Raw genomic sequence first — 26643 nt, 5'->3', positions numbered from 1 at the left:
GGCTGGTAAAGTAGTACAAATGGTGCCCCCATTTACTCAACCCCAATAGAAGCCAAAGAACATTCAATGAAAAGAACAATGTGATTGCCACTTTGTAGACAAACATGAACCCAGCTTAGCTTTAAGGACTGTAGCTGTTGGAAAACACCATCTCCTGGGCAGCTGCTTTGGCTACTGTCCCCAATTAACTTAGCAGAGTCTCAAAAATAGAAGGCAGCCTCTGTTCTGTTATATAATAAACAGTTCTTTATTTGAAATGACAATATTTACTTTTCCTATAGTGAACTCCAGCAGCCTACTAGGCAGTGGGCAAACAGTAGAAATGCCTAAAATGGAAACTTGAGAAAGCAGTTTAGCTAGTATAGTTTACCCTAACTTTCTACTTTACCAACAAGTAATTAGAAGATCCTCTCCATGTTTCTCTCATATGGATCATGGATTCCATGTGACTTTGTTACCACCATGCATATCTTTCTTGTTTTGTTGAGTCTTGAAACATGCAAAACAGATGTGATGTAGTGAGCTCTCCAATACTCAAGTGTTTAAGCAGAGGTGAGGGTTGTCCATCAAGAATGTTTCTGGAGGGATTCTGCTTAGTGTGGCAGGTTTATCCAGTGACTTCTTGGCCTTTCCCAACAGCAAAGAGTCTGGTGACTATGTTTCCATATCTTTAAAGGGAGAAAATAATAAACTGTGATTATTAACCATCTTGGGTATTTAATCTCCCTCTCATAAACAAGAAGCTGTGATTTATGTGATTGTGTTCTTTATTGTAAAAACCCTTTGTATACCTTTTAAAGCAACAAATGACCATTATTTGCAGTGTAGACAACACTTTTAACTTCCTCTTAGATTTTATTTTCCATTCTTTTTATCATATTGTGGCAATGCTCCAGAACATCTCCATTTCTTGCAAATCTTCGGGGAGAGGGGCTCAATTGGGTTACACTATTCTAAAGGGGTCATGCACATTGAGAAATGTTTAAAAAACCTTTTGGCTTCTAAGGTGGTACTCAGGAGGCAATACTGTTCTTTGGCTAATGAGATTTGTTTAATTTTGTGGCTGGTGCTTGGATTGTCTTCAGAGATTTTTCTTTCTTGTCTCATTCTCCTTATCTGGTGTCACTTCCCTGCTAATGCATTCAGCAGAAGCAATCACTGGAAGAGGACAAACTATTTCCTATTTCTTATCTAGTTATTAATTAGAAACATTTTAATCCTTCAGAAACCCGAAGATCCCACCCCCACAAGTAAAACACCTAATCTAAAAATTCTCTTTCAAATCATAAAAGTAGAGACTTCCCTGGTGGTCCAGTGGTTAAGACTCCGTGCTCCCAATGCAGGGGGCCTGGGTTCGATCCCTGGTCAGGGAACTAGATCCCACATGCCACAACTAAAAGGTCCTGCATACCGCAACTAAAGATTCCACATGCTGCAACTAAGACCCGGCGCAGCCAAATAAATAAATATTTTTTTAAAAATCATACAAAATAAATTTCTGGTTACGTCAAAATTTGGAGTTTAAATTTTCTTCCTGCTGATAGGACATCCCTTTTTTATGTTCCTACACCAGGCATAGTGATTGTTTACTCTCAAAGAATAGCCCACTAACCAGTTGCATTAAAATTACTTGAGGTGCATGTTAAAATGCAGATTCCAGGATTCCACTTTAAACCTAGGGAATCAAAAATTCTGGGGGTTGGGCCACGGTATTTTTACAAGTGCCTCAGGTCATTTGCATGCCCACTAAACTTCGTGATAACACTGCCTTTAAGACAAGCCAAATCCTTAATTTTCTGGAATTTCTAGTATTTCTTCTCCTAACTAAGCCAAAGAAAGAATTGTAAGCATTGAAAATACAGGCCAAATCTTGTCATAGAATATGTATTCTATTGTAACCCTGTTTATGAACACTTAATAGCTTCTCTGTGGAACAGTTAAGCTGTAGTAATTACCTCACAGTTCTGTAATCTGTATGTCTCCTCCCACATGACATTTGCACCAAGACTATGGCTTATTTCTAGACAGGATGGAAGAACTACCAGACCTGTGTGGACTGTGCCACTTCATGTTACATTTTCTTTTTCTTAGTGATTTAAAGACATTTATGAAATTTCTCACAAATCTTGAACCTGAATTATAGAGTCTAACTTAAGGAGGATAAAATTTTACAAGGACTCACTAAATCAGAATCATTTGAATCTGATCTCTTTATGGAAAATTGCTTTTTAGATAAATGGGAAAGGACCTGGGATTCAAAGCTCTTTTTAAAATTCAAGTGTAGTTGATTTACAATATTATATTAGTTTCAGGTGTAAAATATAGTGATTCAATATTTTTATAAATTATACTCCATTTAAAGTTATTACAAAATAATGACTATATTTCTCTGTGCTGTACAATATATCCTTATTGCTTATTTATTTTATTGGGAGTCAAAGTTCTTATCCCCAAACTGCCTCTGAATTATAATTCCGTGTACAAATTGTACAACCTCTCTGCCATATTTTTGTAATAGGAATAATCTCTCTTTGCAATAAGAATTATACTGAGAAGTTGAGAAAGTTCTGAGAAGATGAATGAGATCAGGCTTGTAAAATGTTAAAGGTTTCTGAGTGAAGGATCCTATAAAAAGTGTAAATTATTAGTATTCCTTTTATGGGCCTTTAATGAGTTATTGACCTGTCAATGATGAATCTGCCTCTTGAAATATTTCACTTCTTGTTTTTTAGGCTTACTGGAGTAACACAATCTGCCCTTAAATTTTCCTGGAGTATTTTTGGGAGCTTTAAAATTTAGTCAAAAACAAAAAAAGCAACAATACCTCTCTCCCAAACACATATGCACTCCCTGAGACTACAGTGTGCATCTTTATCTTGACTTACTAATGACTAGATCAATTGAACTTAAACAATTTGGGTCCTCAAAGCCTCAAATGCTTTGGGTTAGCTAAAGTATCACAAGGTCTACTAGCTTATTAGCAGTAAACACTAATGTAGGAAAGTGATTAGAAATAAATTATTTACTTGATGTCACTCTTGGTTGTGAAATTATTCTACCCACCTATAGTTTCAGCTGTTATCATGCAAACTGCTCTTTTAAATTTTGCTCATCCAAAATTAAGGATTTTTGAAAATCTAACTAGAGACAAAGCAAAAGCAACACATATCTGCATATCACAATCATTAAATTCCTTAGTAATGAGGAACGCCTAGTTGGCTCAAGAGGGTATTTGAAGATTGTTTCAGCGTTTTCAGTTTGCAAAGTAGGAGAAGGAATTTTAAAAGATCATTGAGTCTACTGGTTGAAGCTGATCACACTTAGTTGTCTTATTTAACAAAGCTCATCTTATAAGTACAAAATATGTCACTTTTATGTAGAAGAAAAAAGCTGAAAAAAAAAAAAAACCACCACCAAAATCTGGGAAGTATAAATAGATAAAATGGGTTGGCAGACATGAAGAAAAGTGAGGGACTTCCCTGGTGGCGCAGTGGTTAAGAATCCGCCTGTCAATGCAGGGGACCCGGGTTTGATCCCTGGTCTGGGAAGATCCCCCATGCCGTGGAGCAACTGGGCCCGTGCGCCGCAACTCCTGAGCCTGCACTCTTCAGCCTGCGAGCCACAACTACTGAGCCCGTGTGCCACAACTACTGAAGCCTATGCACCTAGAGCCTGTGCTCTGCAAAGAGAAGACACTGCAATGAGGAGCACGCACACCACAACAAACAGTAGCCCCTGCTCACCACAACTAGAGAAAGCCTGCACACAGCAATGAAGACCCAATGCAGCCAAAAATAAATAAATAAAATAAAATTTTTTTAAAAAGTGAAGAATACATGAAATGGTGTGCTGAGGCTGCTCTTCTTGGATAGTAGGTCCAGAAGGTAAAAAAGTTTCCAGAACTGAATAAATGACAAATTACTATTGAGAAGTTCCTTGCGAGTGACATGAAAGAAAAATATTTATATCCATATTGACAGTGACAAAGAGATCTGGGGATAGTTCAGTGGCTTGGGTTTGATTGACATCACTTCTTGAACAAATTTGAGGATTAAACATTCACAAATGTTCCTAATATTTTTTGAACAAGGAAGTGAGATATTAGCATTTTTTTTCAGTGCTGTATCTACCACTATAGCACTTGTCAGCCTTAACTTTAAACCTTATAGAAGAATCAACATATTCTGATTTGAGAGCTTCCCCCACATGGTAAAAATAAAATGTGAAATTTCAGTAAATGGCATGAAAAATTTTTGTAGTACCAGGAAGTTTTCAGAAACTAGAGCTTTTACATAATATGGAAGTTTTAATGTTTTGAAGGTTCAGTAAATTATGTAGTGTACAAAAGTGAAGTCTAAATTACCCACTCAGAAGGGTAACCCTAGAGCCCACATGTCTGGATCCATGTATGCAGATGGACAGATACACTTCATTTCTCCTGGGAAGTTGAGTTCTAAAAAGCTATCACTCAGAACAGACGGTTTTATGATTGCATGAAAAGAAAAGGAAAGATGACAAAGTTGCTATAAAAATGAAAGGCCTTTTGGTGTATTAACAGCTGAAAACATTACAGCTTAAATGAAGATGTGAAAAAAACTCAGCTTAAAACTGCAAATTAAAAACAAAAAACTTATGCAGGTTTGAAGCATATGGACACCCACCCAGTTTGCAAAGAGGGCAATGGGAGGCCCAGACTTTAGCTTATTAAAGATGACCTTTCCCCTCTCTAAAATTTCAAAGCTGACGTTTCAAGTGCTGAGCAGACTGTGTGCCATATGTAACATGACCTCAGCCCCACTCTGCCCGAGCACTGATGGCATCACTAATGAGAGGTGAAAGGTCCTTTTCTTGCAGCTTTTTCAGAAACCCACCAACTCTTGCCTGTGAAGTAAGGCTCCTCCCTCCCCCCACCCCCTGATTTGAGGAGAACTGCATTTAATACACAGCCTCAAAACACTTTTATTACCGGTCGATTTCCTTATAGCCACAGCCAAATGGCAGGATGTACAATCACATGCAGAAGAAAATATTTATTTTGACTCACAAGGCAAAGGGATTAAGAGAACATTGTATTAACCTTGCCTTTCATCTATGTTTTAAAGGGAAATTCTCCAGAGGCGTCAATTGAAGTTCTATTTTTTTTATAAAGAGTATCAAAGACTTTTAGGAGACCAGGTGTGTGTTTATCTGAGGGGAGGAGAGAAAGGGAAGAAACTATACTGGGGGGAAAGGCAGCTTTCACAAAGCTGTTTCAGAGACTGAAAAAGATGTACTTACAGGAATCTGTTACAGGCATTCCTACCAGCCAGCTCTCTGCTCCCCCCACCCAGCCCCCCACCCCCGCCTTTTTCCCCCTTGCTGCTTCGAAACAAAATAGCTTCTTTCCAAGCAGGTTGTTATATTCATGGCATGGTCAATTTCCGTTTGCCAAGAAAATATTTAGGCTGATCAAAGAAATTAGAAAATCGGATGAATAGAAACAGACGTTCCCACAAGAGAAGCGTTTCTCAATGTGAAGAGAGGCAGGCGGATTGCAGCCCACCCAGTTACTCCTAGGAAATAGCTCTCTTGCTAAAGGCAGAACTACAGGGACACCTGGATTCTACTGGAAGGGGTATGAAAGAGTCACGACTCCCCAGGAAATTCACATGGGGACTGGAACTTGGGACTCTCCGGCGGATGATCGGTTCTAGTATCTATGAGCAAACCTGGAGGGCCTTTAATTACGTTCATTAATACAGAGGGACTTTTCAAAACATGAGATCCTTTTGTTTTGCTTTGACTTGTTTATAATGAGCATGGAGAGACAAGAACACATTATTCTTTGCAAATGATAGAGGAGTTTCTCCTGAATTAATATAAATTCAGTTTTTAGATTTGTGGGTTTGGGTGGGGAACGGTTGACAGTAATTGTCCTCGGGACCCTTTGGTCTCCGAGTGAGCACCCGGGCCAATCGATGACAGTAAATAAGAGGGTCTTCTACCTCTTCCTTGTTCCTGGACAAGGCGCAGCCAAACCAGGTGAGGCCACTTGCTGCGGCGCTTCGATGGGAAGGATTGGTTGCCGTTGCGGTTTCCTTCCGCAGGACTCTGGAAAACGAAAAGTGGGCTCCGCTCGGGCAAAGGAGATCCGGATTCTCCTCTATCCCTTGCTCGCCTTGGGCACATTGGGGCACCTCAATCGCCAGAGAAGCGTCGCAGACCTTATCCCGACGCCTCCAGTTTTCCAAAGGAGAAAGCGAGGGAGGGATGGCTCTAAAGGAAGGCAACTGTGGGGGGCCCTGTAGGGCCAAAGAAGACTCCCTTCCTGCGAGTTCCGCTTGGGGCAACGCGGCGCTACTAAGGCCGCAGCTGGAGAAGCTGTTGCCAGGCTGTGGGCTGAGAATCCGCTATGCCACCCTTGCCCCTCCCCGCCGCGCGTCCCTCACACCCGGGGCTCGGCCGGGCAGATTTTCTTTTCCTTTCTTTCTTTTTTTTTTTTTGTTTCGGTTCCTGCCGGCCAGGCATCCTTTGCCAGGAAGACAGCGCCCTCTCTCTCCTCCCACCGTGCCCGCCGCCGGCCTGCACCCCCTCCCAGCTTCGCTGACCTCCCCTCGCCTCCTTCTCGCCCCCGCCCTCCTCGGCCCTGTCCCTTCCTTCCTTACGCCCCTACGCCTCTCGGCCCCCAGAACCAACCAGGGGAACAACCCGAGAGAATGGCGGGCTCCGAAGCCTTCTCAAGTCTGGGCCACTGGGCCGGCTCGGCCCGAGCGCCCAACCTCTGGCTGTAGAACTGGGCGGAGCCGTTCCCGGCGCAGACGCGGCACCCGAGAGCTCGAGCGCGGCCCCGGGGAGGGGTTCTTGGCGCGGGCGGCGGGGCGTGGGTTCGCCCGGCTCTCGCAGGCTGGGCACAGCGGGCCGGCGGGCGGGGCCCCGAGTACGCTGCGCGGCGAGCTCTCCCCCGCGCCGGCGCACACCTGGCAGAGCAGCTTACCGGGGACCCCAGAATGCGCCAGCGAGAGGTTGACGCGGGCCTGCAAGCAGGGTGACGGGTGGGGGTGGCGGGTGAACTTGAGTAGAGGTAAGGAAAACTCCTACAGCCTTGCTCCAAGCCCTAAAAGCGCCCCTCGCGGCCCGCCGGCTGCCTGGAAGCCTCACCCTGCCGGCTTCCATCAGGGCTGCTCCAAGTACAGCAACGATGTTGGAAATGGTTGCAAAATCCAAGTCCAGACGGGTGGGCGAGACGCGCGGAGGGGCATGCGTGAGTGGGCACCCTCCACCCCGTATTTAATTCTCCACAGCCCAGAGGACTGCTACTTCAGACAAATGCCGCGTGGCCCATTCGGGAGCAGAGGCAGTCAAGCTTCTGTCCGCGAAAACCTGGATTCTTTAGAACCCAAACAATGTTCTCGTATGGGAATGCAGAAACATGTTCCATGGCGTGGATTTGCACCGACATAGATAGAGGCCTGAAATGCTCCCCTTCCCCTCCTAACCGTTCCCGGCGCCCGGGAGCCACAGGGGGAGTTCGCCTCAAGCTCACCCGGCTGCAGAGCGCAGGCAGCTCCCAGAAATGCACTAATTGAGTCACAAACCACCGGCTGCCCCTAACAAAGCGAACCGTCTCGGCAGCTCAGCGCCCAATTTGTCCGCAGCACTTTCTTCCGCAATTCAGAAGCATTATCTTGTTTTTAAAAGTATCTCGGCAGAAACGTGGCAATTATCCTGGGCTCAGGTTACGCTAAATGGCTTTAGGCTGAGAAATGGAAGAATATAAATGCCGCGAAGGTGGTGATCGGTTTTCTGCCGGGCCTGTACGGGGGTAGGGAGGCGAGCGAGAAGATTTCGGCCAGGGAGAGGGAGGTGCGGCGCAAGTTCCCACTCTTGGTTCTCTTTCCCAATGGCACCAACCAGAAAAAACTGTTGGGCCTTTATCCCTAGAGGTTAAGGATTCAGAGCGATGATCTCCTTCAGAGATCTGGAGAGAAGGGGTCATATCCCGACAAGACAGGGCCAAGCTTCTGGCCTCGGCTTTGGGTCAGGAACAGGTTGGGAGCTTCAGGCATTGCTGGGATAAGGAAGTTAAGAGAGGTCAAGGGTCAGAGGAGAGATGAGGAAGAATCCAGTTTCGGGACAACTACACTAAAATTGGAGAGGGAGAATGGCACTGGGAGAAAACTGCCATGAGGAAAGAGGAGCCGGCCCTGATGACTGGGGAGAGGCGTTCACTCCTGAGCGAGGGGCAGGCCTGGCCCGGGAGCCCTGGCGGACGCTGTAAGGTGGGAACCCTGAAGAACTGGAGAGGCCCAGAGACCACGAGGCGTCTCCGCACCAAGGGAAAAAACAAACAAACAAAACAAACAAACACAGAAAACCTCTAAGAATCTTCATCTCGGTCCACCAGGATGAGTTTGGGCCTGGAAAATGGGGAGAAAAGAAAAGAGAGAGTAGCAAAAGGCGTTGGGGTGCCGGCTCCCGGCGGGCAGACGCCTTGCTCGCCGCAGCCGCCCAGCCTGTAGTGGTAGCCACGCTGTGCGCGTGTCTCTTTCCCCTTCTGCTCAAACCAGCCCCCACATCTTGAAGTAATCAGCAGCCGAGAAGGGACTCGTCCCCCTGGCATCTCAGGTTAAAGAAGGAGGTCCAGGAAAATGTGGTAGAGCCATTACAAGAAACCCGAGCCGCAGTCATCAGGGACTCCAATTGCCATCGCATTAGGATTGATTAGAGACCAGCAGTACCGTAATGACCCGGAAAGAGGGGCAGCCGGGGATTATTAATATCAGAATGTGGCGGAGAGGGGAGGTGGGTGAAGGGAAGGAGGGAAGAGCAAAGTGAGGAGGGAGAAGTTTTAAGTTACTAGGATTTATATATAAGTTCCGGCTTACCTGAGGAAACCAGATAGTCAGTGAATCACGCAAACAATAAATCTAATTCCATCTAAAATTTCACGAAGCCTGATTATTTGGGGGGGGGAGGAAATCAATGTGAAAATCAGGCCAACATCTAGTTTTTATAAATACGTGTTATAAACTTATTTTAAGAATCTAAGTGAAGAGATGGGGAGGAGTGCTGGATGTTCACTTTCCTTACCAATGGGTCCCTACAAAAAGACTTAGGGAGGGCATTTTTGAATCATTTTGGATCTTCTCTCAAGGGCTATGGGGCAATGGAGTGGACATTTTCGCAGAGTCTGCAGAGGAATAATAAACCAAATTTTAATTGAAACAGTGATAACTGTGTAGTGATTTTTGTTTTGTTTGAGACAGGAACGATCAGGATCCCTAAGAGATGTAGGGAAGAGAGTGGTTTGTCTCCTTCCTCGGACTATGAGCCAAAACAAATCAGCCCCTGATGGTCTGGGCTGAAACGCAGCTCACTGGATAATTAACTCCATCTTTCCAGTCCACCCTAACTGTTTATTTAGTGTCACCCTGCATTACCATCACTAGCACTTTCCTCTGAACAGGAGGAGCTGCAGGCTTTCACCTCCCAAAAGGAAATTCTTCTTAGCTTAGACAGATGCAGTATACAGGATGTACATTAGCTGACAAAAAAGTTGATTGGAAATTCAGTGGAAGATAAGAACTCTTGCCCTGAGGTAATATTAATAAAGCAAAGGAGGCAAGAGTGTCTTAGGTTCTTAAGAACACATTCTTACAACACTCTCCTTCACTTTCCAGAAAGGTGCTTGGCATCTATCTAATGTTGAGTGGTGTCTTCTGACTCAAATCTGGCGGTTGGCAAGTCTCTGGGCCTGAGCCTTCGCAGAGCGCAGCTTAAATCTGCCCTTTTCCCCCCAGGTGGCCAACCCACCTTCCTCAGTCCTCCATGGGTGCCCTCACCTTTTTAACCACACCACCACTCAGTGTGGCGGGTCCCCAGCAGCTGAGCCAGACGCCCCTGCCCGGACTTCAGAGTCTACTCGCCCTGCGCTACCTGGGTGCCCCATATCAGCACAGCGCGCTCTGTGAGACCTCACAGCTCCTGGTCCTGGAGAAACAGGCACAGGCGCCAAGAGTCGTGAGGAAGGGAGAGGAACGAGAGAGAAGGAAAAAAGAATAGAGGGATCCAGATAGAGAGGAGAGGGTGTGGTGTGAGAGAGAGAGAGAGAGACAGAGAGAGAGAGAGAGAGAGAAACGCGGAGAAGAATGAGAATGAGGCAGCGAGGGACAGAGGGTGAGATGGAGATAAGAGAGAATAAAAGAGAGAATGAAGGAATCAGAGGTTCACACACACAGAATGAATGAGCTTCCTCTTTCAGACTGAAAAGAGAGGATGAGGTAGAAAGAGACACGGAGAGAGACCAGACCTGGGGACACACACAGAAGGAGAGGATAACCTCTCCAAACACACACACTCCAGCACTGTCGCCGTCCAATCTGAGTTCCCTCGCGGCGGTGTGTCTCAGCCTTTCTCTCTCCTCTCTCTTCCTTCCCCGACCCCGGAACAATGTGGAGACTGTATTTTCAGGAGCCGCGCGGGGCGGCACGGTTTTTAGCAGCAGGCTGGGCTCGCAGCCCGCTCTGTTTGTCCAGGTGTGGGCAGGGGGCGGCAGCCTCCCGGCGTCTTGGGCTGCCGCTGCGTTTTCGCACCAAGGAAGCGGGAGGCTCTGCTCGCATGCTTCCCGCTTCCAGGAGAAAACTCCCTCCCTACCTCCATACATAAATATATTAGGGGAACAGACAAATCTTCATTGTTTAGAAATAAGCCAAGGAGGCCGGCCGGCTCCCCTTGGCCCGGCCAAGCGAGGCTGGAAGGAAGGGAGGGAGAGAGAGGCGGGGGCCGCGCGGATCCGGTGTCACGTTGCAGATTCCCACTAAAGATAACGAAACGTGATCTATTTTTCAGAACAGCAAGTGGATGGGAAAGAACCTTGACAACACAAAACTCATTTACTAATGGACTGGTTTTGGGTTTCTCTCCTTTGGGTCCGCACATCGCCCTGCCTGAGCCCTCGGCCTATTCAGAGCTCGTGGGGAGCAGCGTCCCCCAGGAGGCAGGTGGGCGGCTGCTCGGGTGCCGCGCCGCCATCGGAGCCCGGGATCCCGAGGGTCGAGGGCACCTGGAGTTTCCGACCAAGTAGAGGAAAAAGATGGACGTTGTCACTTCAGCCAGGATTTGGGGAGTCTTCTCACTGCCCCAGAGCGACGACGCTAATTTATTGAAGAGACACCTCCCGAAGCCTTTCCCTTCCAAATATCTTTAGGTAGAGTAGAATCCCCGCTGTCGTTCTTAATGGCAAAGGATTTCCGAGAAAGCCGGCTGGGAGCCTCAAAGCATCTCGCTCTAAGCCAGAAGGGAAACAAGTGGGTCCCAGCCAGAGGTTTTTGAACCAAGGCCTTATGTCAACCCGACCGAGAAACCCCAGCACCAACTGGTGCCTCTGCATTGACCTTTCCATAAACCAGTTGTGCGCACCCGGCCGTTACCTGCACGGAGGGAGGCACAGGAGAGCAGAAACCTGGTGTTGGGAGCTCCTTTCCAGCCGCGTTAACCTCGGGAGCCGCGAAGCGGCGAGGGCAGCAGCTAGAGTTGCTCGTTGCCTTTAAATCTCCGCCGCATCTCTGTTTTCTTGTGATTTGCATTGACAGCAAAAGGTTTTAAGTTACTAGAACAACTCAAACCTTTCTGTGTGCGATTTAAAATGGATCATTTGGTTTATGTGGTTTGTAAATTCATGTCATTTTACCTCTTTTAGTGGTTTTCAGTGAAAGGTTCCATTTTGGGAAACCTTATATATCTGAGCCAATAATTAACATTTATAACGATTGGTTCCCCTAACCGAGGGATTGAAATAGCAGGTAGGCTCGTTGGTACAAAGCGAAAGGCACTTTTCCTTTCTAGTCACGCGATCTACTGGATTGAACGCTAGGAGAAAGGCTGGCGGGCCCGGGCACGGCCTCCAAGGACGGGCACCACATCACATCAACCCCGGTGCCCGCAATCGCGGCATCCACACGGTCGTCTTCCCAGTTGTCGCCAACGTCTAGTGCGTCTTGATTCCTTTTGAAGAGAGATGAAAAGAAGTGGGCAGGGAGGTCTGGAGGAAGCCGGAAAAAAGGTGGTCATATTGGTGTCTAATTGTCATCTCTCTGCTCCCTGTAAATCAATACCTGCCCTTATTTGTCCAAGCTGTGCCTCATTTCCTTATACAAAATTGTTAATGATAAAGTACACCCCATACTCAATTTACCGTTTGTCTTTTAAGAGACTTGGTTGTACTTACAGACTCCCGCCCCCCCCCATCCCTTTAACACACACACACATTGTAATTCTGCGCACTCGGCTCCAGACTTTAGGGCATTAACTGATTTTTTAGAGCCGAGTTTAAGCCTCCGTTCCAGTCCTCACACAGCTGCCATGTCAATAAGGACTGTTCCAAGCAGAGACGTTCCTTCTGGCAGGACACTGCAGCTCCTCAAGACTTCATCTGAAACATCATGAGCACTAAAATAAGACCGCCAGGGAAAATTACCAGACACATGGGCTTGGGCTCAGCTTTGCCAGATTTCCAGTTTAGAAAGTAAGTCATTGGGCACACAGTGTGGTAGGGGCTCTTTTGAAATAATATGCACCCATTAAATGCATTTAAAAATAATCCCAAACATATTGAAACATCAGCATCTATTTCCAAGGTCAAATTTCATGGGATACTGCAGGGTTTCAAAGATGCAAAAAGCATTGTTTGGGAGTTCAGTGGAAAAGCAGCTTCATGTCTACTCGGAGCCTCCTGAGAGACGGCTAGGGAGTGGAAACCCTTCATGAGTTTAAGATGTACATTGCATTGTGCATTGGACTGGGTGCATTATTTTAAAACCATATAAATAATACAAGGGGAAACAGACACAGTGCTTCTTCTTCCACTCCCACTATGTCTCAATATGTAAATGGTTCTGCGATGCTGGGCTCTTGCTGATGGTATCAAAACATATTTAAAGAAGACAAGCAAGTTTAAAGAACCTAGAGTTTGCTCCTTGCATTCACTAAGAGGAGACATTTAAATCAAAAGCATTTTTGAAGTGTACTTAAAATTCTGTTTTGAACTTATCTAATCAGAGATAAGTATAGTCATAAAGTCACTCTCCTTCCACCGTTTGGCTCCCCTTATCTCCACGCATTGTTCTTATCTCCTGCCAGTCTCAGCTCTGACAATAGATTATCTTTGTTTAGAGACGCTAATTGTTTTCAAAATCTTTTTAATAATTGCTTTGGAACAAGGTGTGCAAATGAGGCTTAAGATAATTACAGCTTCATTTGTTTGTGTAGTTTTAATAAACATTCTCCACACATACACAAAATAACAGATGATAGGACTGAAACTGCAAGACATCTCTCATTCCCTGGCAGTAAAATAGGCCAGCATTGCAATCTACACACACACACACACACACACACACACACACACACCTCTTTATTTAATCTTCTTGGAGCCGCTGTCGTTCTCGCTTTGAGGGCAGTGTCCCTCTCAGAACAGGGCAAGGATTATGTTACAACCAGAGGGCTATTGGAGCCGGACACAGTTTTATTTAATTTACACCCCATCCAGCGCCTTTCGCGCGAGGTTCCCAAAGCGTTTTTGCTAATAGCAAGTAAATCTTCTCAGCATTCCTCGGTAGCATAGGTGGCCTTGGAAAATGCAACCGAGCTAATGGGGAAACCGAGTCCAGAAGCCTGTCCACTTAAACCATAGAACATTAAGATACCAAATCACAAATGAACCCTCGGCATCTCTCTCTGCTCAGCAACTATGTTCTACACAACTCTTTGCGTGGTCCTAAATAGTCGCGGCCTTTTGAGAATGAGGGAAGCGCTATACAGCCGGGAGTATCTGTGCCTTTTGGAGGGCGGTGGGGGCAGGAGGGAAGAGAGGAGGAAATTAGGTTTGGCTCCTGGAGCTGAAGCCAGCCGGGAGAGAAGCCATTCTTCCAGCGATTGCAGCCCGGAGCACTGGTCTGCTCTTGTATTATTTATCGCGTTCCATAAGCTATTCATCAATCCATTACTTATTCATTCCAACATTAAGGTAATTAAATATGAGCTCACCGGGAAAGGGCAAGTCTGCAAGGGACAGAGACAGGGTATGGAGGGAGAGGAGGCGAATCAGAAGGTCTGGAGTCATTGATTTGTGCAGAGATGTGCGCGGCTGCCCTTAGGTGACACTGCAGAGGGGGCTCACTTTTCAAGGTCCTGACGCGCTCACCCACTCCCACCACCCCCGTCCCGGGGAAGCACCGCTCCCTCCCCCCCCCCTCGCTTCCCACCGCTCGCGGTCCCCTCCTCCCACCACTCCCTATCCCTCGCTGCACAGCCTCGCCCTCCCCGCGCGGGGCGGCGCGGCCTCACGGCCCGGCCTGGCGGCGCGCGGGCTGGCCAGCCCCGGATAGGCGCCGCCCGCAGCCAATCAGCGCGCCGGGGACGCTGCGCGCTTTAAGGCAGCTGCGGGGAGAACAGAAACCAAGTTCCCCGGCAACAAGCAGCATCCACCCGGCGGGAGGCCGGAGCCAGCGAGGCCCGAAAAGCTGCAGAGTGAGCCGGACGCTCCTTGTCCAGCGCGCGTCCTACTCCTCCTCCACTAACTCGGCCGCCCGTCCCCAAGTCTCGACTCGCTTTTTAGCCTTCGCAAAGCCTAGGGAGGGGGTTAGGAGCAGCCGCGCCCCCCTCTCTGCGGCTGCCTCCTGCTTTTTCGGCTTTGCTCCCTGCCGCGTGCGCCAGGGCAGTGCGCCCCGGCAGGCCCCAGCCATGTCGATGCTGCCATCGTTCGGCTTCACGCAGGAGCAAGTGGCGTGCGTATGCGAGGTTTTGCAGCAAGGCGGGAACCTGGAGCGCCTGGGCAGGTTCCTGTGGTCGCTGCCCGCCTGCGACCACCTGCACAAGAACGAAAGCGTGCTCAAGGCCAAGGCCGTGGTCGCCTTCCACCGCGGCAACTTCCGCGAGCTCTACAAGATCCTGGAGAGCCACCAGTTCTCGCCTCACAACCACCCCAAGCTGCAACAACTGTGGCTGAAGGCGCACTACGTGGAGGCCGAGAAGTTGCGCGGCCGGCCCCTGGGTGCGGTGGGCAAATATCGGGTGCGCCGAAAATTCCCGTTGCCGCGCACCATCTGGGACGGCGAAGAGACCAGCTACTGCTTCAAGGAGAAGTCGCGGGGCGTGCTGCGGGAGTGGTACGCGCATAACCCCTACCCCTCGCCGCGTGAGAAGCGGGAGCTGGCCGAGGCCACCGGCCTCACCACCACCCAAGTCAGCAACTGGTTTAAGAACCGGAGGCAAAGAGACCGGGCCGCCGAGGCCAAGGAAAGGTACGCGGAGTGATTCCCACTGATCGGGCGACCCCGGGAAGCCTTCCTGTCCCCGCCGCCCCTTACCGTCCCCGCCGCCCCTTACCGCCCCCGCAGGCACCAGCCACCGTGTCCACCCAGCCGGCCGGAGCCCTCCGCCGGGCGGCGCCCAGGCTTCCGCGGCACTGCGGCGAAAGTTCGTGAACTCTGAGATCGCTTGCTAGGGGTGGGGCGGCGGGGGCTCATCTGATTTGAGCGTCCGCGCGTGGGTTTCCTTGGATGTGAGTGTCGGGAAATGTTGGCGCTAGGTTTGTTTTTCATGCCTCCTTGGCTGGCTGGGGCGAGGAGTGGCGGGTGGAGAGTCAGTTTCTAGATCAGCTTAGAAGAGCAGTGTTGATTAGTATCGCGAGGAGAGGGGTTCGGTGGGGGCTGAGGGTCTAGAACCTCTCTCCTCCTGCTCCCGGTGAGGGTGGAGCTGGCCTGAAACTTCTTCTCAGCCTCCACTCCCGCCCCGTCCTTCCATCGCTCTGTCCTGGTAGTCTTCTGGGTGAGAGGTCGCTTCATTCCGCACTAGCTGTACAAAGGGAGGAGTCTTTCAAAAGAAATCCACAGAAAAGAGAGCTTTGGGAGAGTTGGCGCTGCATTTACTCCCTGGCGCCCCGAGCCCAGAAAAGATTGCTTCTCGTCGGCTCCCTCGCGCCTGGCCGGGAGCCGAGGCTGGTCAGTCCTGCTGTCCGCGCCGCCCCCCGCCCCCCTCCCCGGGTAAGGAAGGGGTCTCCAGTCGCGGACTTCTCTCGCCCCAGAGCTCAGAAGGCAATATTTTTTTAACCTGTCTCTGCCCCCGCCCTCCTCACGCCAACACACCCGGCCACCTGGCCCGGCTCCACTCGTTTGCTGTAGAGTTTCCGACCGAGATTCGGAAGAGCGTGTGGGAGGCGGAGGCGGCGGCGGCGGCGGCGGCGGCGGTGGGGAGAGCGCTTCGGGGAGCCGGGCAGTTTGGGGGAAACCTAAGCTCCCGAGTCGGCTGGGTTTCTTTTGTTCGCTTCGGAGCCTGGGGGCCGAAGATGTCGCCGCCTTGTTCCCCTCTGGGTGGAAAAGCAGAGTCTGGATAAATTCAGCTGAAATGAACTCTCTGGGAGAGAGAGACTGCGAGAGATGGGGAGGGAGTTGGGGAGACAGGCGGGCCCCGCGGTGAGGAGGACGGCCGAGCCCTCTGAAGGCAGAAGCGCCGAGAGCTACAAGACCCTGCAGTTCACCAGCACCGAGCGCCCACACTGAGACCCCGGTTCGTCGCACAGGCTCCGGCTGTGCGGGGTCGCGAAGTTCCCCTGTGAGGAATGGGTGCGCTGGTGTGGATGCCCGCAGGGAGTCTGAGAGAGGGCCGTGAGGGGCTGCGGGCTGAGCGAGTAACACGGAGACAGGGACAGTACAGTTCCAGGTAGACGTTAGTTTCAAAAAGGCCGTCCTTTAAGCCAGGCCCGAGGGCCCACTCCCTGATGAAATCGGAGAGACTGGCTGCGCTCCCTGTGTTTACTCAGGTCACTGGGCCGCTCTGGACACCACTTCCCATGACCTGTCCTGTGTCTCTGAGACCACAACCTCCGGGCAGGGGCAGGGAAACTCGACGGTTAATCGTTTCCTCAGATGGGAACAGGACAATTGACTTGATTCACCACCAAACATCTGTTCATTGGGTGCTGTTCGTCCCCCGATCATTTTCTTCATCACCAACAATCATTTGTTGGAAGATCTTCAAATTTCGTTACTTCTAAATGTGGTACATGTTGATAGGTATTTAAAAATAACTGCTTGAACAAAAATTTAAAAATAATTTTTGTGTTTCAAATAAGCCCTGCTGATCTGGCTTTCTAAAATCTGGAAGAGGAAAGGAGCTGGCTTCCCAGGAGCTCTGTCCGTAGCTCCCCATTTCTCAAGTCTCTGCTGCCTCTTCATTTCCCCTAGGACCCTTGGGGATGGGTGAGAGGGCAGAGCTTCTCCATTTGGGTCAATGACTGATTGCACAATGGCCCTTTCCTCCTTCCAGCTCCCCTCCCTCCATCTCACACTTTTTTTAACTTACTTTTTTTTTTTTAACCATATGGTGTTGTCCTCTATTTCTTAGGGAGAACACTGAAAACAATAACTCCTCCTCCAACAAGCAGAATCAACTCTCTCCTCTGGAAGGGGGCAAGCCGCTCATGTCCAGCTCAGAAGAAGAATTCTCACCTCCCCAAAGTCCAGACCAGAACTCGGTCCTTCTGCTGCAGGGCAATATGAGCCACGCCAGGAGCTCAAACTATTCTCTCCCAGGTTTAACCGCCTCTCAGCCCACCCACGGCCTGCAAGCCCACCAGCATCAGCTCCAGGACTCTCTGCTGGGCCCCCTCACCTCCAGTCTGGTGGACTTGGGGTCCTAAGGGGGAGGGATTGGGGCCTCGAAGCAGCGACTAGGGACATTTGTAAATAGAAATCAGGAACATTTTTGCAGCTTGTTTCTGGGGTTCTTTGCGCATAAAGGAATGGTGGACTTTCACAAATATCTTTTTAAAAATTCAAACCCAACAGCGATCTCAAGCTTAGTGCCCTCTTCTCTCCAACTCTTTCCACTTTTGCATTATTTCCCCTCCCAGTGTGGAGATCAGGGAAAAGAAAAAAAAAAAAAAACCCAAACAAACAAAAATATCCAGTCACCCAGTCTTGGTTCTGGGCAACCTGTGTTCCTGCTTCAGTAGCCTTTCTTTTTTCTTTTTCTTTTTTTTTTTCAATGAATGGGAATTACAAATCAACTGGATTTTAATTATTTCATTTTAATTTATTTATGGAAAAATGTTTTGAGAAGAGGAAAAGGAAATGAAAACGAGAGAGAGAGACAGAGAGAGAGAGAGGAGATCAAAATAGTGAAAAGATCCTCCAGCCTGGGAGGAACTGGTTGCATTCTTAAGGTGAATAGGAAAAATACGATCTTATAACTTTTTTTTGATGGGGAAAATTAAGTTTACATTTTCATATTTAGTGTTAAACAAGTTTATGTAGATTAAAATGAAAGAACAGTATTAGGGGAAAAAACAAGTGCCTAAATGTCTTAATGCTCTCTATGTGAGGCAGTTAGAAATAGAAGTGACCATTAGTAATACAAATACTTCTGTCAAATTTAGTGGGGGATTTTGGTTGTTGTTTGTTTTCTTGGGTTTTTTTTATGGCAAACTTTAAAAATGTACCAGTGTGAAAAAACACTTTCCTGAATGCCATTACTTCTCAAGCCCTTGAAGCTTTCTTATCTGTAGCCTACTCCTGTTAAGGGTTTCTCCTGTTCCTAGTTTCTAGCTTGCAAAAATAGGTAACAAATCTAGCAACCTGGTATTTGTTACTAAAACAGCATGTGTTTTCAGGTTTCTTTTCTATTGTACCTAAACCAGTCTAAATTAAAACTTAGTAGAACACCAGGAGTACTGATTCTGTTTCTGAAAGGTGAGTTGTGTATTGCTGTCATTGGGCCCTCCCCATTTTTTTTAAACGAATAGTTTTCTTGCTTTCTTACTTAATGGTGGTTATGAATTGCAGGGTACTTTGAAGGCCATCCCCTGAACCAGGAGTGGTGACTGAGTTAATTATATGACAGAAAAAGAGTGAATTTAGCTTTGGGGTATTTATTTATTTTTTTATTATTTAGAGATGCAGTTTTGTTTACCACTAGCTCTTCTCCACATCATTCGTATGTTAGCTCTTTTGTATTATTAACAAATTTATGACAAGACTGTGAAAGTAAAATAATTTATCTGCTTGGGGGAAAAAAAAGGGAACTTGTACAAGGATAGCAACATTGTGAATTACTCTGTACAAATAGAAAGCAGACCAACAGGACAGGAGTTCTTTGCGGTGCTGCCTGATAGTGTCCAGAAAAATCCCAGTAATCATGTAGGCTCCAAATTATTTTTGCCTGGGGCAAAAATGATGTATCTTTGTATTTAGCTTTTAAAATTAGTGAAACAAATGGCATTATTTATTAAAATTCTACTCAGGATAACAGGATTGGCTTGCTTGTGCTTTGTAAAATATTACTCCCCAGAGGAAGTCTATTTTCTGACATGACAGTTTCATAATTTTGATTTTTCTCCATCTGTGTCACCATTAATATATTCATTTCTTTCTTACTCTTTCCTATCTTTCCTGTCCTGATCTAGAAGTGGGGGTGGGAGGTGGGGAGATTAAGGCCTTCTTATTATGAGTTTTTTTTTTTTAATGCTAAATGGCTGTGACTGAGTTCCAGGGAGAAAGGGTCACTGTACTTAACTGTAGTCACTTTTACTTATAAAGTCATTTTTTCCCTCAGTGATGGACAGATGTTCACACAGCCGCTCAGAGACCATCCTTTGGATTGGGAGCTCAGGGTCCCAATCTCCCTTGTTAGTGTTTTGGATCATTAAGTTGGTGTTTATTTAAGTCACTAGGGTGTTTATTCTCCACGTCTTGGGCCACGGAGAAATGCCACCCTCTGCAGGAGGGGCTCTCACAGGGGATCTCCTCGCATTCTTCACATTCACTCCCCAAAACAAACACCCTGCACAAAGATAGCTTTCAATGACCCTGACAGGCTTCAAAGGACACCGCGGAAATCTCCCTGAAAAATAGGAAGGGCCAATTACTTTAATTTCTTACATGCCCTCTCTTCCTACCCAGATGACTACCCCCCACTCTTCCAGCTCTGTTTAGTATAATTTTAGACTCGTGGAAGTTCTGTCTCCCTGGGCACCCCGGCCCCACTTCCTGCTCCCTTGGTTGGTGAATCTTGGAAATGTCTGCAAATCTGGCAGGGAGCAGAGTGGGCCGGTCCTGTAAAAGCCCCTGTGATTACTGCTTGTAAACTCGTTAAAAGGACAATTTTCTGTCACAGTCATAAACTCTTTGTAAAATCCCTGGCATTCGATCCAGAGTGCGCAAATTCCAGATGTGTTTAATAAGAAATTGCACAATGTGCCTCCCTCACCATCCTCCTCTCAGTCTGGCTAAACCAGGGACAAGCAGGAGGAAGCAAGAAAGCTGAATATTGCTTTGAGTTTTCTTGGCAATCATTTTAGAGCAATCATTAGGGGGAACTAACCATATTTTTTTTCCCCTCGAGGAAATCTTCAAGGACCTGCTGTTAAGGGACCTCCAATTTACCTTCTCGGCTTCACAGTTTAACTGAATCAAAAGCCACTTTTCGATTTCTCCTTTACAGATTTCATAAGGAGAGCCCAAAGTAATGAACGACGGCTTATAAATAGTTTTTAGGATGAAACCTTACAGAATTTTATCAAGTAAAATGAAAACAATAACATACTAGGGCGATTTTTAAATTTTTTACGTTTTAGATCTGAACACAGGATTGTTCGGGTCCCCACTGCCTGCCTGCCTTGACCTCTTGGCTGAGAACGAAGCTTCCTTAAATGCTCGGGAGGCCAAGGGGCTTGGCCGACGGTTCCTGAATTTGGCTTAGCAGGTAGGGACTCAATAGTTCCCAAAGCACCACGAGCTGCGGGCAGGGAGAAAGAGGCCGCTGAGGCCGGGCACCGCCGGTCTTGAACTATTCTCCAGGCAGGACAGGTTGGGCTTGACCCCGAGATGAAGCGGAAGCTTCCAGGAAGAGGCAGTGGCATTGGTGCTTGTGGGCGAACTCTGAGTTTGCTGAGCAGTGACCCTTGTCACGCCGCTCTCCCCCGCACCCTGAGGGCGAGTCGGGCACCTGGCACTGACCCCGCACGGAACGGCTGTTCCTCTGCTCCGCCGCAGCCGCTGCGCCTGGAGCGGCGGCTGCGGGCTGAAGGGGGCTTCACTCCTACCGCCTCCCCCGCCTGGAGGTCTTTGGTCAAGTCTGCAAGCAGAACTCCAGGTTAGGGAGCCAGAGGCTTCCGTTCCGCGCGTCTCCGGCTGCAGAAAACTGGAGGAGCTTCTCCTGCCACCCGCAGACTCCCGAGGCTGCTCCTGCCACTCTGCCCTCCCAAGGCGCGGGAAATCGGGGCGCCGCTGCTCTCCGCCCCCGGACCCGGGTGGGGCCCCTTCACCTTTTCACGGAGAATCGCGCGCGTCCCGGGAGCCGCATCACTGCGCAGCTTCAGGCGCGGGGCCTGGTGGCCGGGCCTGCGGAGTCCCTGAGGCTAGCCTCTAAGGTCCAGACCGTGGAGGAGGCAAAGGCCTGAGCTTCGGGGGACAACGCAGCTGCCGTGGCCTTGGGCACCCCGGAGCCACCTCCCAAGCTCAAGTCGCGTCTCGCTCTTTGAATTAAGGAGCTAAGTTCCGGGCGAGGCACGTGAGCCACGCGGGAAGCGCTACCGCGGGGTTGGACCAGGCCCAGTGGCGGAGGGATGAAGCGGTCTTGGCCACTCGCGGCTCCCGGGCCGGGCGGCAGGTGGGAGCGCTCCCTGGTTCTCAGACGCGAGGCAGCCGGCTCAGGCCCAAGAGCCTGGTCAGGAGGCGGCCTAGGCCCGGCCGCCCTTCCTACTTCAGGTATGGCCCGTTTCCTTTGCTTCCTGCGGCCTGGGTCTTGGCCCTCGGACCTGGGCTCATCACCCGCGCGCTCGGCGGAGGGGTGCCAGCCACAGTGGGCGCCCCTTCCCTGGCTTGTCGTTAGAACTTCAACGGCGGCCGAGGAGAGCGGCCCGGGTTTCTAGAGTCTCGGGCAGGACCGGGCGGCAGCTCGGCTTCCTTGGCTGGGCCTGGCCCGGCGTTTCCCCCTAGCCCGTGGCCCTGGGGCGAGCAGCGGCCTCCTCTCCACGCACCTCCCGGGTCCCCAGAAGGGAGGCCCCGGCCGAGGCCCGCAGCGCGCTTCGGGCTGGGCTGTCGCGGCGCACACTTTGCCCTTCTTTGGTGGGGCAGGTGGTGTTGACAGAACAGGTGGGTCAGGGTTAAGGTGAGGAGAGTGGCTGGTGGCCCACGTGCTCTCTCTACGTTATTTCTTCTTTTTTTCTGAGCTTTTCCCAGGAGTAGGAGACTAAAAACCCTCCCAGACTACCTCCTCCAAGCACCCGAAGCCAGCGGAACTAGTGTCTGTGCCCACTTAGCCCCCAGGGGCAATTCGCACCAAGGGTACCCGAGGGCTCAGTTCCTTAGCCCGCAGGTATGCTCCATGACCTTAGGTGGGGACTTGTGAGCCCCCTCAAGTGACCCCCGCCTTCGCTTCTTCCCTAGTTTGATTGAATCCAATAGCTCCACCTGGAAGATACTCTAAAGACATAGGTAAGCCAGCCAGGACCGAGAAGTCAAAATCATGGGCGAGCTGTTGGCTTGTCCTCTGCCCAGAAAAAGTGCTGCCCTGAAAAGGCTGCATTTTCTTTAGTGTTTTAAACTGAATATACACACACAACTTAGTTCCAGCTGATGAAATTGGAAACCTGTTCTCCCACTGAGGATGGCAATCACTGTTTTAGGCGCTGTGGTCCTTTCAGACAGCGAGGAACAACACTGCAGTAGCATTTAAAAACAAAGAGAAAGAGATTGCTTGAGGCGCGTGTATGCCTGTCTCCCATCTGAGTTTCAGCTTCTATCCTTTTAACTTGTTAATGGACAGCTGAGACCCCACTTCTCAGCAGGAAGAGCACAGACACCTTAAGGTTTGCTCTCCTGTATTGCTTTGCTACCTGGGAGTCTCCCCCACTCCTCCTTTTGCAAAAGTGCCCACTAATTGTTTTCCTTTGCCATAACGTTAAAGTGTTCTTAAAATCACATTCTTCTCCCCCCACCCCCTCGAACAGGAAAATGCAGAAAGAAAAACTAACAAAACCCCAATCGTGTCTTATCTTTGAAAGAGAAAAGAGTTTACTTCAGTTCTAACACACACTTAAGTGTACCTGAAGTGGCTACCCAATTGTAATTAAAATACGATTAGGTGATATTGGCTGTTGTCCCTTCTTCTGTGCCATTAGTGGTTATCATTAAAAAGACAGATAAGTAGAAAGATAGATTCTGGCCCTTTACCTACTATAATAAGGAGGCATGGAAATTGTATACCAGCTCCCTCCATCTGGTCCCCTGTCCTTTCCATCCACCCTAACTTAGAAGATAAATCTTTTATGGGACTGACATAGGCAGATCCAAATAGAAGCATTAATGGATTAACACAAAGCAAATTTATTTTAATTTGCTATATAATTTATTTTAGAATAGGATCTAAAATTGATTACACCTTTTAAAATGCCATGGCTTATTTATAATAGATACATAATTTATTGCTGGGGTGGTGGTTCAGGACCTGAGCTGATATGCATGTGGCATCTTGAAGGAAAAAACGGTCCTAGAATACATATTTTTTTATCTTAAGATTCTTAAAAAGAAACAACAACAACAAAAACTTTAAAATGTTTTTTAACATTTCATAGAGCTGGTCGGTTTGCATCCCTGATACAAAATCTGCAGCTTCCAACCAGCAAGCCTGTAAAACCAACTTTCTAGATGTCTTTTACTTTATATTAAGTATTTTTACAAACTCAACTACATTCCTTGCCCCCTCCCTCCCCTCAAGGCATGGCTTTAGCTGCTTTGCAGCACTTCAGTTCTAAACTGAGCTGCTAGTTATCCAAATGATCTAAATGCCAGGGAAAGGCAATGGGACTGTAAAAAAAAAAAAAAACCCCAAAAACAAACCAAATAAAACCCACATAGCTGTGTCATCTTTAGTTGGCTGTCAAACAGATATTATATTTAAACTATAAGCATCAGTATGCATTAATGTTCCCCTTAACTTTTGCAGCTTTTTGTGTGTGTGGTGGTGGTGGGGACTGGTGTGGTTGGCGGAGGGGAGCAGCAACTTACAGAGCTTGTACAGAAAATGCACATTTTGAGGGTGAGGTGGCATAGTCTGCAGTACCTTGCAAAAGGAAATTTTAACCTAAAAGTCAAGGAGGTAGTTACAAGGAAGAAGCATTAGTTCTGTATTTAGGATGTCATGAATATGAAAGTAACAAGCTTTAAAAAAATTAAGCTAGATAGGTCAGCGTGCCTTTGTATCTATGAAGTGAGAAGAACGTTTAAACAATTGAAGCCTTGTCTGTCTTCAGATATGTGTGGTGAATATTTTCTATGCGTTGCTGATGCTATATAAACATAACATGCTTCTTCCTAAAGTCAAATTCTTTATTTTAATTGAAGAATAATATTGCTCAGGGCTCTACCTCTGAGTACAAACAGCTAATCTAAGAAAATCAGTTCTGGGAATCTGGAACCAATGGCTGTTTTCAAAATAAACAGACAAAATCTTCATAAAGAAGGCCAGGAGGATTATTTTTACACACAGTATATCTCCTGATTTCTCACCAAGAAAAAAACAAAAAAACAAAACAAAAAAAACACCCTTTTATGGAAAAACTAAAAGGCAAAATGACAATGCAGTCCCCTTACCATATTTCTGTTCTTTAAAAATCATTCTGATTTAAGACTCCTAACCTGTCCTGGTTAAATTTTTCCAACATTAATATATCTTAGAAGCAAATCTGTATGCACTTTCTCTTTCCCTCTATTAAAAAAGAAATGTTCTAGGGTGGGACAGAGATATAGGGAAAAGAAAAGTAGAACAAAGTAAAAAATAAAGGTGTAATTTAAAACTTGTATTTATAATATTTAATGAGTAGCAGGTAAACAGTATCCTCACAACAAAGAACACCAATATGCTAACCTTTGTGCTTTTGTTCAACTGAGGCAACTAAGGAAATGAATGAGGGAAAATTTGAAATCATTCGGATTTTCCAATACAGAGCCCAATATGGATGCTCAACAAAGTTGACTTAGGGAAGAATCTGGGGGAGGGGAAACACCCATTTACAGAAATTTCTTACAGACTTATGTTAGGGTAGAGATTTTCCTTTTATTAGGATCAAGCCCCACTGCATTGACACCCAGGCAGAAAGGAGATGTCCAAATCTACCTGAGTTTGGAGATCACACTTGGGACTCCTTTCAGTAGATAGAACCAGGTGATCTGAAGTTGCCCCATTCTCCCCTGGTTCCCTAGGTTCCAAGTCCCACTAAGATGGGAACCCCACAAACTAAGAAACTGCAAAGTAGAGCAGATATAAAGATATTCCCTCCAAATGGCACTTGGGTCATTTGGTGTGAATGTGTGTGGTGGGCTTTCTGAAAATGTATTTTTAGTTCCCCTGGGGAACAAGAAAGAGTTAATTTGTTTTCTGACAGGTTTCACACTGTGGGCAGGTCTGCCAAAAAGGAGAGGAAACAGAGAACAGCCCTATGATTAATTCTATCTGTTTTTCCCATGAGCGATCACCTGCTCCAGGGGTCATGAATAGCAGGTAGCTCTCCCTCTCCAGGGCTCTGAGAGCTTCGTTTGTTTGGTGACAGCTGAATGACAAGGCCTGAAACCCGAACCCATCGCCCGGCCTGATGGGGGGATAAAAACCCTGGATGTTCCCTCAAACATTTCAGGAAATGAAAGTTGTAACGCGATCCCTCCAGCGCCCACATCTCCCCCAGCAAACACAAAAGCTCAAAGGAGCCTTCTCGGATTGAATTCGGCCTGGAGTTGATGGAGGGAAAGCGGAGCCCGACGCGGGGCGGGGGGAGGAGAAGGGAGCGGATCGGGGCCACGGCCGGCGGGCCTTCTGAGCCAGGGAAGGAGGAGTGCAGAACCGGGAGAGAGCTGGGCGCGAGAGGCCCGGACGCCCCTCGGGGCCGCTTTCCACGCCGCGTCCCAAGCGCCTTGCGCCTCCAGACCGCGTGGGCCGCTGCCGCCCCCACCGTTTCATGTGTGTTTAGGGTCAACCCGGATTGAGAAGGAAAACCTGCGGCCTCGAGCCCTCAGACCCCTGCGCGTAGCGCGGCCTCTGCACTGGGGCCTAGAGCGCCCCCGTGGGCCGCAGCGGGGGCCCGGACCCCACCTTTGAGCCCACGCTGGCCTGGTGGAGGCTCTGGGCGGAGGTAAACCTTCCGCCCCGATTCCGGAGGGCGCAGGGGGAGCTGCTGGAACCCTGAGGCCGGGCGGGCCGCCGCGCGGGCCTCACTCCGCGCCCTCGCGCTCGGCCGCCCCCATCAGTCAGCAGCATCCATCTGCCTCCGGCCTCGCCCGCACCGGTAGTGGAAGCTCCCAGCCAGCGGCCGGGAGGTGGCGTGGAGGCGGGCGGGGGTGGTGGGAGCAAGGGGAGCTGAGAAGTTGACGTTCCGACCCCCACGCGGCCGACCGTCCTTGGGTCGTACTCTCCTGTCAATCACCGCGCCCGGTGCCTTCGCAGCCTCTGGGTTGGTAGGAGGAAGTAAAGCCGAGGCGCCTCGAGGCGAGTTTTTCTCCTTAACCCTGACGGTTGTGATTGCTTTGTTCTCTCTGTCTTCATGAATTCAGAAATCTTTCTCAGACAGCATTATCAGTCCCCATCTCTCTCTACAACCTTCATGGGGACTAGGGAAGT

The 26643-nt window shown here is 48.5% G+C and overlaps 1 protein-coding gene and 1 long non-coding RNA gene across 2 annotated transcripts; one reads left to right on the top strand and one right to left on the bottom strand.

The window, feature by feature from the left end:
• Positions 1 to 265: 265 nt before the first annotated feature.
• Positions 266 to 6777, bottom strand: LOC309803122. Its single transcript, XR_014293904.1, has 3 exons — positions 6676 to 6777; positions 5985 to 6090; positions 266 to 668 (listed from the first exon to the last, which is right to left on the bottom strand). It is a non-coding gene; the product is annotated as an uncharacterized lncRNA (long non-coding RNA).
• Positions 6778 to 14418: 7641 nt separating this feature from the next.
• Positions 14419 to 18703, top strand: LOC309802152 (homeobox protein SIX1). The gene is made up of 2 exons (XM_082617443.1): positions 14419 to 15278; positions 17380 to 18703. The coding sequence occupies exons 1-2, from the start codon at positions 14719 to 14721 to the stop codon at positions 17672 to 17674; spliced, it is 855 nt and encodes a 284-aa protein (XP_082473569.1). The 5' UTR covers positions 14419 to 14718; the 3' UTR covers positions 17675 to 18703.
• The last annotated feature ends 7940 nt before the right edge of the window (positions 18704 to 26643 follow it).

Source organism: Mesoplodon mirus, assembly GCF_964341445.2.
Source record: "Mesoplodon mirus genome assembly, chromosome: 4".
NCBI lineage: Eukaryota > Metazoa > Chordata > Mammalia > Artiodactyla > Ziphiidae > Mesoplodon > Mesoplodon mirus.
The sequence above is the reverse complement of the archived record's forward strand: the minus strand, read 5'-3'. Positions and strand labels throughout refer to the sequence as shown.

Excerpts from the sequence above, each read along its gene's own strand:
- LOC309802152 (XM_082617443.1), top strand. The coding sequence starts at position 14,719 with ATGTCGATGCTGCCATCGTTCGGCTTCACGCAGGAGCAAGTGGCGTGC. Across the intron at positions 15,279-17,379 it reads GCCGCCGAGGCCAAGGAAAG|GGAGAACACTGAAAACAATA; the intron begins GTACGCGGAGTG and ends TCTATTTCTTAG.